The sequence below is a fragment of the Sphaeramia orbicularis genome, chromosome 22, assembly GCF_902148855.1.
Source record: "Sphaeramia orbicularis chromosome 22, fSphaOr1.1, whole genome shotgun sequence".
NCBI lineage: Eukaryota > Metazoa > Chordata > Actinopteri > Kurtiformes > Apogonidae > Sphaeramia > Sphaeramia orbicularis.
The window spans coordinates 20,631,000-20,647,014 of NC_043978.1; the positions used below are offsets into that span (position 1 = coordinate 20,631,000).

Consider the following 16,015-nt stretch of genomic DNA (forward strand, 5'->3'; position numbering starts at 1 on the left):
GCCTAGTATTTTAACATTTACTGAACTTCAGGTGCTGCCCACACAGGTGCCTGATCAAATATCTTACAACATTTTTACTACTGATCAAATATCGGCTTTCAAAATTTTTTTTTATAAAAATATACCTCTACTTTTAAGACTTGTTGAGACCCCGCAGGAACTCCGTGAAATGAAATGTCGTAATGAAATGTTGAAATATTTCCTAGCAGGGAAAGACGCTGCACTCAGCTCTAGAATATCAGGTGACGGCTGCAAATTTACATGTGAGAAAACCTGTTTTGTAGCTGACATCAATCTTTTTTTATGTTTTTAATCTATTCTTTTATTTAGGTTTCATCTATTCTTCTGTATTTTTATTTGATTTTTTACAGTTGTTCTATGTCTTTTAATCTATCCTTGTATTTTCCGCAGTTATTTTGTTTTGTTTTTTTTTTCTGTACAGCACTTTGGTCCACTGTGGTTGTTTTAAAGTGCTTTACAAATAAAGCTGGATTGGATTGGAATCTCCACTATGAGGCCAAACATCCATTTTCTGTTTTTGTCTTGAAACTGTCAGAAAGGTCGTGATTTGACTCTAATTGGAATAAAATGAAGGCGATCACAATGGTTTATGTGAGATTCTACATTGCATTTTGCATCGGCATTGTGCAGTGCAGTAGTGAAAGTAAATGTGTGTACAGTTGAGTTTTATTACATATGAAATATTACTGGCAGGCAGTGATTTGAAAAGGTGCTCAACGGGGTCGTACACAACAGCAGGTCTGGTTAGTGCGTTCAGACTCCAGAGTCCGCCTACCTGGCTTCCCAACATTGCTGTCTGCTGAGGGGGACTTTCTCATCAAAGCAGGGTCTATACATGTAATTCACAATACATTTCACAACACAACACAATCCAGGAGAAAGAAGGAAAGGAAAATAGACAGGAGACACACACCTAGTCAGCCGAAGAAGAAAAGAAATAAGTGGGATTTAGAGGAGACATAATCAGGATAGAAAGTGGAAAAAGATACAAAGATGACCTCCAGAAAGTTGTGTGCGAGTCAGAATGTGTGTTATAGTCTAAATACGGTGGATCATGAAGATGGAGGAGCTGTCAGGAGGTGATAGAAGCAGTTATGTGTGTGTGTTTGTTACCTTTGGTGGGTCCTCTGCGTGAGCCCATGGCCTGCTGCTCCTCAGACAGGTTGAGCCTCCGAACCACGTCGGCCAACGCAGACTTGAGCAGCTGGATCTCATCCTCCTGCATCTGGACCCTCTGCTCCAGCGAGGCGATTCGGTCGGTCACCTCCATACTGCTGGCCGCCGACGCACTGTCATCTGCAGAAACACAATGAGCTGATGTCAGGAAGATGTGAAGAAGATGAAGATTAGGAACCTTTGTTTAACGATAACAACTAGACTGGACCAAGGTTATTATCGTTAAGGAAAAAAAAAAACGAAAAAAACGAAATGATGAAAACTAGTATTGAAATAACATTTTCGTTAACTGAAATAAATAAAAACTATAATTAAAAGAAAAAATGAAAATTAACTGAAACTGTATTGTGTCCTTACAAAACTAATCAAAACATATAAAAATTTTGGATAAAATTCCCTTTGTTTTCGTCTGTGTCAATGTTGGATTGATATGAAATCAATTTATTTCGCTCAAGCAATTTTAGCTGACACCATGCAGCACTTCACAGTCCGACACTTCTCATCACTTGCTGTTTAGAGTCATCTTCTCGTCCTAACTCTACCTGGAAACATGGAAACTAAAGTTGGGAGAAAGCAGCAGAGTCTTGTATGGGATTTATTTGAATATGACGGTGACAAAGATAAAAGATATGAAAAAAGTAAAACTAAACTAAATCTAAGCATTTATAAAAAACTAAAACTAATAAAAAAGTAGCAAACCTGCTCTAAAAACTAATTAAAACTAACTGAATTAGAGAAAAAAAGGTCAAAACTAAATAAAACTAAACTATAATGAAAAATCCAAAACTATTATAACCTTGGACTGGACTCAAAGGAGGTGTTGACCCACAACTGCTACCTCTTTAGAATATCTTACCACATTTCCCTTTAAATGAAATTTCTGTTTTGTAAAATAGGACATTTAATATACATAAATTTGTTTTTGTCCAATATTTTTCATTGAAGAAAAATAGAAAACTTCCAAACACAGAATTACAATTTACCTCCCCTTTTTTTCCCCAAGTAAAAACATATATGCATATAGAGACACATTTACATTTACAGGGTGAGGAAGCAAAATTTACAATGAACATTTAGTTGTTTTTTCTCAGCAGGCACTACGTCAGTTGTTTTGAAACCAAACATATATTGATGTCATAATCATACCTAACACTATTATCCATACCTTTTCAGAAACTTTTGCCCATATGAGTAATCAGGAAAGCAAACGTCAAAGAGTGTGGGATTTGCTGAATGCACTCGTCACACCAAAGGAGATTTCAAAAATAGTTGGAGTGTCCATAAAGACTGTTTATAATGTAAAGAAGAGAATGACTATGAGCAAAACTATTAGGAGAAAGTCTGGAAGATACTATTAAAGAAGAATGGGAGAAGTTGTCACCTGAATATTTGAGGAACACTTGCGCAAGTTTCAGGAAGCGTGTGAAGGCAGTTATTGAGAAAGAAGGACACATAGAATAAAAACATTTTCTATTATGTACATTTTCTTGTGGCAAATAAGTTCTCATGACTTTCAATAAACTAATTGGTCATACACTGTCTTTCAATCCCTGCCTCAAAATATTGTAAATTTTGCTTCCCCACCCTGTATACGTATATACATATACATATGCATACAAAAACAACAAATGAAAGAGCACTCTTATTAGAGTGCAGCAAAAAGATAAATAAATTAAATGAAATGTATAATAAAACAAAAAAAAATGCCTCTACATTTAAGCTTTCCCCAAGTGATTTTCAAATCAAATCCAATTTATATTGTGCCAAATCATAACAAAAGTTATCTCATGACAATTTACACATAGAGCTGGTCGAAACCAGACTCTTATTTTCACCATTTCTTGTTATACTATCCTCTTATTTATGCATGTTCAGAAAAACATCATGTAAATTTGAGGTTATTATATTAAAAAAAATTTAAACTGTGGAAAAAGTCAATTTTTTAGCACAATATTTTATGAAATGATTAAAAAAACGAGTGTCAACAACCTCCCATTTATCAAACTACACAGGTTTTGCTGGTGAATCAATTTTGGAGACGATGAAAATGTTTCCATGTTTATTTCAGAGCCTCTGAACGTCCAGTTATATCTGATCTGGTCATATCTGATAACCATGAAAAGCTGAGAAATGATTACTTGAATCATTTATAGGTATTGATAGGATTAGTGGTTCAGAAGTTATTAAACATTTTACATCAGTAGATGATTTGGGCCATATCGCTATAGTTGAATATATTATGGTAAGTGATCTCCTGACCTTGAACTTTGACCTTTTGACCACAGAATTTATGGATGACCAGGGTGGGTTATGTCCTACATTCATCTGACAGTAGCTCTGTTTGTTATGAAGTTCTGATGTGAACATAATCACAAACATGCAACAGATGGCACTGACTGTCAACAGCACCAGTCTGTCAGTGTGGGTAAATATTGGTCTGTTAATGCAGTCTTTCCAGTTTGTGTTGTTGTACCATAATATTTGTTTATACGACTGCAGAGTGACTCACATATGCAACAGATTTCCTAACCCTCAAACACCTTAACAGTCTACTGGTGTCGAAAAACATCTCTAATTCCAAAAATGTTTATTAAGCTTTGAACAACTACTCCGACTGTAAAGCTTAAATAATTCAGGTAAAATGCAATTTCTCAGCTTTTCAACAGCCTCACATGTGTCTCATTTGGACTTTCAGAGACACCGACTGCTTGACAAATGGTGACGGTTGTAGATGCTTGTTTTTAATGTTCACTTAATGTCACATTTCACTTCAGTGTTTTGATATAATAACCTTAGTTTGAGTTTACGGTGAGCTTTTGTGAAAATTTTCATAATCAGCGAATTTAATACAGGAAAATACCTGCTTTTCATTGTAAAATGCAGAGGATAATTGTACAATAAATGGGAAAAAAATGACTGAGGAAAGATTAGATGAGACGAAAAAATAAAAAAAATGATTTGGAAATGTAAAATATTTAAGACAGAAATAATTCAAGGTCTTTAAGGGTTAAACAAACTTTGTTCCTTCATAGTTTAGATACTCAGAATCCTGAAAATTATCAAAAGAAACATACTGTGTTATATACTGATAGGTTTCAGTAGATATAAAGCAATACAGTATAGATATAGTGTATTATATAGTGTCTTTAAAGATTGTTTTTACTTTTTTTTCTTATGCCAGAGGTACCAGAATGATCAGCACAGATTGGTTTAAGTCATTTTTTCTGTTTGGTTTTTTTGTACTTGTGTATATTTCTTATTTTTTTCTGTTGGTGTTCTATTTGCCCATTTGACGCATGTGTGTTTATGTGGATGTATTTGTGGGAATGCCACCTGGATGGGTGGGGGGGGGGCAAGTTCAAAAATTTTGTAAGAAATGCCTTAATGATGTCAATGTTGTTATGGAAAAATGATAAATAAAGTTGTTAAAAAAAAACATTGCTTTTACACAATGTACATGTATGATAACTGTCATACTTACTGTTGTTATAATATTTAACAGGGAGGTTCTTCTTTTATTTGTTGAGTTTTAGTAGTTTTTGTCCTGACTTTTTAATATCCAAGTTTTATCATAACATTGCATCTCACTCTTTTTTTTTTCCAAATTGAGCCTTTACCTTAATTTGTCTAAAGTATATTTAGCAATCAGTTAAGAATTTTCTATGCTCGTGATTTATATTAGAAAGTCTGAGGCTGTTACTGAAGCCAAAAGTACTTTAACCAAGTACAAAGGGTCTGAATTTATGTGTAAATGTGACCTTCAAGTCTAATGTTGTTATTAAATTAAGCAAACCCTCCCAAAACCTGTTTTTATTCTGACAGTGTGGTGTATTCTGTGAAGAATGATGAGAAAAAAATGAACTGAATTCATTACGATGACACTGATTCATAACAAGATGTTCCAATTTTCCATTTATACTTTATATTGAAAATTGATTGATGGTGGGTTTTGTAAAAGCAGATGTCATGCGGCCCCATCCCCCCAAAATTTTGACACTGAAAATGAATTACGTACTCTTAAAAACAGAAAAACATACGAAGCGAACACTGTTAATGTAAAGTATCTACATATTTATGAATCACACATCAAACTTTACACAGTTAATCAATAGATGTGAGAACGAACATCAAACTAATTGGATGAAATCTAAGTGGGAGCCTAATATTGATTGGCTGATACCAATAATTGGGGAAATGTCTAATCTGTCTCTTTCTACTGTACATTTACACTAAGTGGGATCAAACTTAAGTGTCTCTAAATTGATGCGATGCCATTAGTTCTGATTTATTCAGTTTAATCCAGGATTGAAAGCAGCAATTTCCTCCAAACCCTGAGCTCATTTACAGTTGCGGATAAAATTATTAGACCACCCTGGTTTTCTTCAGTTTCTTGTTCATTTTAATGCCTGGTACATCTAAAGGTACATTTGTATGGACAAATATAATGATAACAACAAAAATAGCTTATAAGAGTTTAATTTCAAAGCTGATATCTACCCATTTTCCATGGATTTCTTAATAATAATAACCAAAATCACTTCAGTTCTTACATCAATAGCTATGGCATTGTACTGACAAAAACAGTGCTTTTAGGCATTCCATGTTTTATTTTCTGTCTGTGTTAGTCATATGACACACAGGGGTTAGTACTTGATTGCATAATGGTTTTTTTTGTTTGTTTTTTTTTACTTTTTTATACAACTTTTCAACATTTATAGAACTTTTCATTTAACAAGTATAACATTTATAATTTCAAGCAATGTATTCATGATACAGAGATTGACACCGGACATGATAAACAAACAGAACACGAGGAGAAAAAACAAAACAAAACAGGCAATACAAACTAGGCACGCATAAAAAGACAGTCAAGACATTGCATTCTGGTACCATTAAAGAAAAAAAGAAATTAAATAAATAAACAAAACAGGCCAATAACAATATAAACACCTAAAATGTATTTACAGTTCCAGGCCAGGTAACATATTCACACAGTGTAAAAGAGGCTCCCATATTTTGAAAAATTTATTGATAGTTATTTAGGGTGCACCTTATTTTTTCTAACTTTGTTAACCATGATGTGTCTGATTCATTGATCATGTGTTGGAGGTGATGAGTCCTTCTATTTGAAGAGAATGGTACACCTAGTTAGTAAGGATGCAAAAGCCACAACTTTTTGTAGGTTACCTGGAGATCACCATTGTTTTTGAAGACTTTTGATGGTCTATAAATTTTCTCTGCAATGGTATTTATGAATCACACATCAAACTTTACAGGAGTTAGTACTTAATTGCATAACCATTGTTTTTGATGACTTTTGATGGTCTAATAATATTTTCCCAAGACTGTATATGGGTGCTACTATGAAACTGGGTTCATTTTGGTATCTGACACTTTGCCAGCTTTTTAGACACAATAATAAAACAGAAATTTAGACATTTTTACCTCTAGTATGTACCTAATGATGACCTCAGGTAACTGCAAAAAAATTATACTCTTGCTCTGAGTCAATCCAAAATGTATGAATTTTCAATAAAATATTGGGGCTAAAAATAAGACCAAAATTGGGACAGGAAAAGCTACTGAGGTGTCAGTGCATTTGATCTGGAAAACATGGCTGTAAATGGCTTTTAGGCATTCCATGTTTTCTTTTCTGTCTGTTTCACTCATATGATACACTCAGGAGTTAGTACTTGATTGCATAACCATTGTTTTTGATGACTTTTGATGGTCTAATAATTTTTTCGGCAACTGTATTCATGAATCACACATCAAACTTTACACAGTTAATCAACAGACGTGAGAACGAACATTAAACTAATTAGATAAAAACTAAGTGGGAGTGATTATCTTTTGACCTTCCAGGACGGTATTTCCAATTAAGGAGCCTAATACTGATCAGCCCAACATTTAGCTGATACCAATAATTGGGGAAATGTCTAATCTGTGTCTTTCTCCTGTACATTTACACTAAGTGGGATCAAACTTAAGTGTCTCTAAATTGGTGCGATGCCAGTAGTTCGGATTTATTCACTTTAATCCAGGATTGAAAGCAGCAACCTCCTCCAAACCTTGAGCTCATTTGTAGGTTTCCCGACTCTGAACACCTTTAACACAAAGAGCCGACAGCTTCTCCATTAACACCTTCGTTCGTGAACCTGTTCTAATGTCTGCGCGTCTGTTCTCTGATGTTTAAACTAAGTTAACACATTATTATCACCTCTCCACCTGACACCCCCATAGAGGCTAAGCACAGGCCACCAGGGTCCACTTCATTAACGATAACACACACACACGTGCACACACACACACACAACACAATACAGGGTCCACCATTAAGATTTTTGATGTCACAGAAGCTTGATGAAATATTAATGTAAATCACCGCTGTGTTTTCCCTGCAGACTTGTAATAAGAGTCTGATGCATTATGCATTAGAGAGCAGGCATCTGGTGATTAGGCAGATCTGTGCTGTGTGTTCCCTCTGAGAATCTGAGCTCAACCCATCCTGAATGGTAATGTTACGGCAGTCTGGAGTTCTGTAAATAACTTTGACAAAAATATTAAAAACACATACAAGTGTTTCAGAAAAAAGTGAAATTATCATGTATTTAACATATGTGGTAGGAAAACAGTGGTGATAAAAGTATCAACACCCACCAAAAGTATCTACTGATTTTAAAACTTAATAACTTTAAAACCATATCAAGACATTTATATATTTCAGGTAAAAATGCAGTTTCTCAGCTTTTAATAGTCACCAGATATGACCCATTTGGACAAAATCTTGTATCATAAGCTGTGAATTTCTGTCTTTTTTTTTGGTATTATACTTTTGGAGATGCACAATTTTTCATTTCATTTCATTTATTTCGTTCATTGTTGTGCATTTCATTAGCAGATATTCAATAATCATCAGGTGAACAAACACGTACACACCCATGTTCGAACAGGAGCAGGATGAAGAAAATCTTATATTTCCTGCCCCCTTCTCAATAATAATAGCCTTAATGCTTAGTTATACACAACTAGCTATAAAGTCATACTGTATGAAGTCAGGCAAACAAAGTGCAAAACTACATCCCCAGGCAGTACAAAACAAACAAACATAGGTAAATATACAGTATACCTGACCAAATGATGCAAAAAAATTACTATACAAGACCAAAATAAGTAAATAAATATGTCACAAGATGGAAAAAAAGATTTGAAGCAAAATGTAAAAACTTATAACTGTTCATATAATCTCATTGTTCCCATGAAAATAAATAAAACTTTATTAAAAAAAAAAAAAGAAATGACAGATTTGGACATTCAGAGGCTCTGGAATGAACATGGAAACACTGTCATCTTCCACAATAGTGAGTCATTAATAAAAGCCAAGGTAGTTTGACAAATGATGGTGGTTGTGTATGGGTGCTTCTATGAAACTGGGCTCATTTTACAGAAATTTAGACATATTTCCCCCAGGATGTACCTAATTATGACCTCAGATAAATGCAAAAAAATTTTACTCTTACTCTGAGTCATCCCAAAAATAGGACCAAAATTGGGACATGAAAAGCTACCTAGGTGTCAGTGCATTTCATCTTGAAAACATGGCTGTAAATGGTCTTGTATACCACTATAAATAAAGACACTGTGTTAAATTTGTTGATCCTAGTGGTTTTCTAATCCAGACATGCGGGTTTTCATGAATCGGCATTCTCATTCCAGGTTTTGTGTGTAACCCATCGTGTCCACCTGACCATTTAAACACAAATAAATCGCAAGTAATTTTGTAACAGTGGCCATTTTTGTGAAACAATCTGCCTTGCATAATTAGTTAGATTCCCAAGATGTACCTGTGAGAGAATGAAAAGATATTCAAAAAAATAGTTGCACGTAATTTTCGTGTCCTTTCTACCGTGTCACACGCAAATTTTTGTATATAAAAAATAATATTAAAAAAATATATAAAAATGTGTTTTATCTAAAAAATAATTTCTCTTTTATCTCTCAAAGTGCTTCCAAACTTGCTTCATAACATCAGTCTACATCTGGTTTGAATTTTTAGCCCCCATGTCCTGTTTTTTGGGACCAGTTTCATAGAAGCACCCAGATGCTTATTTTTATGTTCAGTTAATATATTTTGCTGAAAAAGTCATTTCTGCTTAACCTTTCTTTGTTTTGATATAATAACCTTTGAACTTTTCTGAACATCTACATGATCAGTAAATTAAATAGAAGAAAATAGCTGATTGTCACTGAAAATATGCTAAATGCAGAGGATAAAAAAATCACATAATAAAGGTTAAACATAGACAAAAATTCATTCACTACAATTTATTTGAACCTGCATGTTTATTTGCCAAAAGTACTCTGTGACACTTGCACATATCCTTTGCATGTTTATACGGTATAAACAGGATTTGCATATTCTGAATGTCTTACCACCGTGGAGGTATGTTTTCCACAAATAATAGAATTTTATATTGTTGACTGCACTCTACTTTTTAATACATACTTTATTTTATTTATTTCTATGCTTAGTAGTGAGTCTTGTTTAGTTGTGTTTCTGCTGCATATATGACAATAAACCTCTTGACTTTTTATATTTTGGTACAACAATGTCAGAAAAAACTGTGACAGAGGCATGTTTACCTCTATGTCACAGCACCTCTGTTTTTCATTCCACTTTGTAATCATTTGGGAACTGAAAACTCTTATTCTTTCCCATTTCCAGGTGAAGTTTTGTCCATTTTTCTTTATGCACACAACATTAGTCTTTCCAAGTTTAATAATTGTCATAATTCATACAGAATTTGCATGATACAGGTTAAAAAAAATTCAAGTTACTGAAGTACTTTACATAATCCCATAAGGTTCAATGAAGCGATTTTAATTTAATTGATAAAATTTGCCAGAAAAGCAATTTCATAGATTTGTTTGAGTGGGCAAATTCCATTAGTGCGCGGAATCCACTGCCTGTTTGCTGGTTATGAATTGTTTTAGTCACGGAGACCCCCCAAATGGTAAATCGGTGCATTAAGCAGATGGGACACTTTACGCTTGTAGAAGAAAATGGAAATGTGAGTGAAATCAAGAACGGCTGAATCAACCAATTACTGTTCACAGAGCACACACACATGCAGGAAATTAATCTCCAGTGGTTTGTTTTATTTCGTAGGATGTCTTCTGTCACTGTCACGGCCTTTACTGGTGTCTTATGATTAATAGCTTGCTGCTGGACATGGAAAAGATAATGCAAAGGTTTCACTCAACGGCTGCTTCACATGAATAAAATATTGCCTGTGAGAGTGTGCGACTGCCTTTTTTATGATAATGCCTCTCACACACTTTATAGAGATATGTTTGTATGTATTGTCTAATGCTTTCACCTGCCCACCAAGTAAGAAAATCCCCTCAACAGAAGAAATGGAGTTCTACGAAAACTCCTAGAGCACAATCTAACACATTAAAATCTCAGCGCTGATGTTACAAGCACAATGAGACACATGTCGGCCTTGGTTTACACTAAGACAGACAGATTTTAACTCAGTGGAAAGCTCTCTTGTTTAATAACGCACGATGCCAATCTTACTTTTTCATTTGAACACACAATGACAGAGCATTTCCCACAGATAACACACACTGCATCTTAATATGTTCTGCTCACCTGAGATGATTTCTTTAAAACAGTCCTTGTTCATATTCAACATGTAACAGAGTGAATATCCCAGATAAAGCGTCTATTATCTTGTCAGCATCTGTTGTGGGTCTGCTCCCAACACTGACACAATGACAGCATGATACCATCGGTTGCTGGAGTACAATGACGGGCTGTCACCGCTGTGATTCTCCAGTTCTGCGCTAACATCCTCCGTCTGTCACCCCACTCCCCGGTTAAACGCTTCGGGGCAAGTTAACACCCACGTTCATACGTTAAAGGTTATGAGTGCATTCACAATCAGTGTGTAAAGTTTAGAAGGGTCTGGGGGTAAAGTTGAAGATTGCAAAGAAAATGAATAAACCTCGCCAGTGCTTGGATTGAAGTGAGGTTTTTTTAGTAAAGGGGATACGAACTAGAACCTGACTAGGGATGTAAACAGTTAACTGACTATCAATTAACTGTCAATCAGAATTTGCTTGATTAAATTATTGTCGGTTAATTGCCCTTTTCCACGTCCTGTCTGACGGCTGACGGTTTGTCCGCGCTGCGATGCCATGGCATCTCCGCTGAAATGTCGCTCTGTCATGTCAGTGATGCAAAATCAGAAATGCCCATTTCTTCTAAACTGCCCCTCTTCAGATTCATTTATTTTATTAAATTTCTTTGTAGAATTTCTTTAGTTCTACTCCATAAATGCCATTGACTGTTCTGTATCCAATGATACAATAAATCAGTCATTAAGGAATATGACATGCTTTTTTCATGAAGTATATAAACAATATTTAGCTTTTATTCTCATAGACCCTATCGAAAGTGAAATTCAGGTTCTCAGGAAAATCGTTGCTTATCAATTAATCATTAATCGATCGATAAGGTCAATCAACTAATGATTAATGGATTAATCAATAATTTGCATCCCTAAGCCCGACCAATCAATCGGCCAGCCAATTATAGCATATCAGTGATTAATCAACATCGGCCAATATGTAACCGATTTATTAATTTTTTTGCTGCAGAGATTCTGTTGCTCTGCTCCTGTGTGTGTGTACTGCCTGGAAAGTTAGAGGAACAGAAAAGCGTGTCAATTTCACTTTCACCTCCGCTTGGACAATCCTGCTATCCCCCCAGACTATTATACAGCGTTTGAAAGTTGTGTAAATTATCTTTGTGAGATAAACATGTATGCAACTGTTAATCCACCTGTCCACAATTATCTAATATAAGTAAGTTTATTATATCCTGTGTAGATCAATGTTCTTATTTCATATATTGGTTATCGAACAATATTGGATATTGGCTTTTTTTAGCCCCCAATATCGGTATCGGCCCCAAAAATACAATATCGGTCGAGTTCTAATATGAACTCTGGTCCACACTCAAAGACAGCAGAAGAAGTAGAAGAAAGTATTTGTAGTACTAGTAGTACAAGAAGAAGAAGCAAAAGACGTACAAGTAGATGAAAAGAAGTAGTAGAAGTAAAAGGAGAACAAGTAGCAGAAGAAGCAGAAGAAGGAAAAGCAGAAGAAGTAGACATAAAAGAAACAGAAGCAGAAGAACAAGAACAAGAAGTAGAGGAAAAACAGTAGTTGTAGTAGTAATACAAGAAGAAGAAGAAGCAAAAAAGTAGGGGAAGAAGAACAAGGAGATGAGGAAGAAGTTAAAGAAAAAGAGGTAGAGGAAGAAGTAGAAAAAGGAAAAGCAGAAGTAGACATAAAAGACGTGGAAGAACAAGAAGCAGAGGAAAAAACAACCATTTGACTCTGTAACTGCAGTGTAACATGTAGCCTGAGGCAGGAGGTAGGCCGAGTCCAACCTGAACATTACACCAACTGTCTCCGAAAAACAGTCCATGACTCTCTGAAGATTAACTATTCAGTGAAAATCGATACTGCACTTTTGAGAGTTGCTACAGAAATGCATTATGGGACACTCAGGGGTACTGACGTTTTCTTCCATCCCTAATGTGAGGCTTTCAGTCTGATACGACCACAGATCTGTCACTATGAATGTAGAGGAATGTCCTCCTGATGGGACACACTCTCTGGAGCCCAGGTCACATGATCAATGTCTGAAGACAAGTACCAATGAGATGTCAATCTTCATTTAACAACCAAACCATCAGCACATGCACCCCTGGACGGCCTGTTTGTGTTCCATCCCACACAAACCAGATGATAACACCACACCTCTCCCCTCTCGCTCCAGTGCGCTATTCACACTTGTCAGCCGGTTTCTTAAATTACTTCATTTCTGTCAGCCGTCTTCAACGTCCCTATGAATTTCTATCTCTGTCCCCGTTTCATTATCATGTCGATATGTGGCTGTGGTCACAAATCTGAGATACGTCTCTGAGCTCATCCGTCTGCTAACGCTAATGCATAGTGACGTGCTGCTCTCCTATTACCTTCCTCTCCCGGCGGGACCACCGGCCTGTTTAAGTGCTTGTCCATCATTTCAGTCACAGGGGTTCAATAAGGGCAAATAGAAAACAGGCACCTGCTTCATTTCGCCGTCTACTTAAATAACAAACCCACCTCAACCTTCATCTGCGTCGTATTTCAGAGTCATTTACTGACCTCGCTGTCATCGATAAAGAACGATGGAGCACGCACGCGAGCCCTGACCTATTTCCCTCTTATGCACTTTCATTATCCACGAAGATCAATACACTGAAGGAGCAAAAAACCCTAAAATAAACCTGCTGGGGAAAAAATAAAAGAAAGCACCTTCATTTTGAGCATGCACAATGACCTCATGTATAAAATATCTTCTGCAGCAGCTCAGTGCTGATCTCAGCCATCAGGGTGTGTAGCTGACTCACTGCTTTATTACACAGTACATGCACGTGCGTACTCATATACAGCTGTAATCCCTAATTATGTCGAATATAAACGTGTATATCCATAAGAAAAGGAGAAAAAGAGTTACAGTCATGTCAATAAATGTTTTTATTTGCCAACTAGAAAAGCACTCTGAGAGCGCAGACTTCCCCCACCAAAATTCCACCAAAATTTAATCATTTGTTCTTTATACCAGTATCAGCATATCCTGAAAATTTCATCCAAATCCGTCCATAACTTTTTGAGTTATCTTGCTAACAGACCCATGAACAAACAACCTCCCCCCGTCCCCCCCACTCACCACCAAAATTTTATCATTTGTTCCTTGTACCAGTATCAACATTTCCTGAAAATTTCATCCAAATCTGTCCATAACTTTTTGAGTTATCTTGCTAACAGACAGACAGACAAACCCTGATGAAAACACAACCTCCGCCGTTACACTTGGCAGAGGTAATAAAGGTTTTTGAAACTTATAAAATGCCTATAACTCAGTGGTTCCCAACCTTTTTTGGCTCGTGACCCCATTTTAACATCACAAATTAAAGGTGACCCAAGATATTCCAAACGGAGACATTTTTTTTGCTAAAATTATTTATTTTTGATCGCGTAATAGTTTTTTATACTATGTTGCAAATAAACAATTTTAGATGACATTTAGGCTACATAATGTATATAACACACCTTTTAAAAAAATTTATAAGGAAAAGTGTGTGGTGTTTTAATTATAATGACATATATTGAATCATTACAACATATTTTTTATTAGTAATTTTTTTTTTTTTCAATCAATTACTAGAAATTTCAGGCGACCCCCAAGGTTGAAAAACACTGCTATAACTGTTCTTCAATATCCAACAGAAACATGGAAGAAATCTCAAAAATGGAAGTAAAAACAAAATTTGTCATGACTGCATATTATGAAACACATATTCACCATTAACTCCCATGATATTTGCATCTACATTAGAAGCAAGTTGACTCTTTTGTGCTTACAAAGCCATATTCTACAAATACTAATAATTTATGATCATACTATGTTTTGTTCACTTTAAGCTTTAATGTGGCGCTAACACAAGAAGGTTCTCCTTGAGTGCTTAATAAATATGGGTTATTCCTTCCTAATGGAACACAAAATAGGTAGACATAGACCGTGTAAATGCTGCCATTTTCCTCTAAAGTCGCGCTCAGGGTGAAGCTCAAATCCTGTTACATAAAACCAGCTCTTTCAACTGTCAGGTCATGACTTGGAAGTGGGTCACAGACTGCTTCTGGATCTACTAAAACACTGATGTCTGACTTGTATTTTGACAGCCATGTGGGAAAAACATATATCTACTGAGAGATGATGTAAATTTATGTTGTTGTTGTTTGTATATTGTGGAGTTGAGTATGGATTTCAGTAAAATAATGATAAAAAGGGACTGAAACTAAGACTCTGTTGTTGCTCAGTTGCCTTTAGATGTTAGACAGGCTCAGTCTCTGCCTGTCTTTAAATCACGTCTAAAAACGCACTTTTTCTTATTGGCTTTTCATCAATGAGTGAGATGTTTTTTTCCGATTTCCTATTCATTTTCTGAACCCGCTTTATCCTCACTAGGGTCACGGGGGTCGCTTGGAGCCTATCCCAGCTATTTACGGGCGAAGGCGAGGTACACCCTGGACATGTCGCCAGTTCATCTCAGGGCTGACGTATAGAGACAAACAGTCACTCTCACATTCACACCTATGGGCAATTTAGATTAACCAATTAACCTATTAGTGCATGTCTTTGGATGGTGGGAGGAAGCCGGAGTACCTGGAGAGAACCCACGCAGACACGGGGAGAACATGCAAACTCCACACAGAGGGGTCCCACCCCAGTCGACTGGTGTTGGAATCGAACCCAGGACCTTCTTGCTGTGAGGCACGAGAGCTATCCACTGCACCACCGTGTCCGATTTCCTATGTTATTGTTTTTTTTAACAGATTTTGATTTGTCTTTGCTTTTATGATGGTTGTATTTTGCTGTTCTTAGCCTGCTTTGCACCCTGTGTTTTCACTTTTTTTACATATTTATTCCCTTGTTTTATGATTTGTGTACGGCACTTTGGCCAACTGTAAAGTTCTTAAAGTGCTTTATAGACAAAGCTGGTATGGTATGGTATGGTATGGTGTAGGCTTTACTTACTATGTGCACAAACATACGTTCAGAATCCCTGACCTAAAGAATATTGTCATTTGCTTTGTTGAAGTCATGAAAACACAGGGAAACTGAGAAAACAATGGGCAGCAATAATCATTTCTAGATACTGTACCACCATATCTGAAGGTAAAGCAACCCATT

General features: G+C 35.9%; 1 protein-coding gene across 6 annotated transcripts in view; it reads right to left on the reverse strand.

Moving 5' to 3' along the window:
* Positions 1 to 16,015, reverse strand: part of eml1 (EMAP like 1) — an 84,307-nt gene that overhangs the window by 37,535 nt on the left and 30,757 nt on the right. For all 6 annotated transcript variants that reach the window (XM_030126783.1, XM_030126784.1, XM_030126782.1 and 3 more), the window contains exon 2: positions 1,135 to 1,317. In XM_030126783.1, the coding sequence (XP_029982643.1) occupies positions 1,135 to 1,317 (183 nt within the window). The remainder of the gene's footprint in view (positions 1 to 1,134; positions 1,318 to 16,015) is intronic.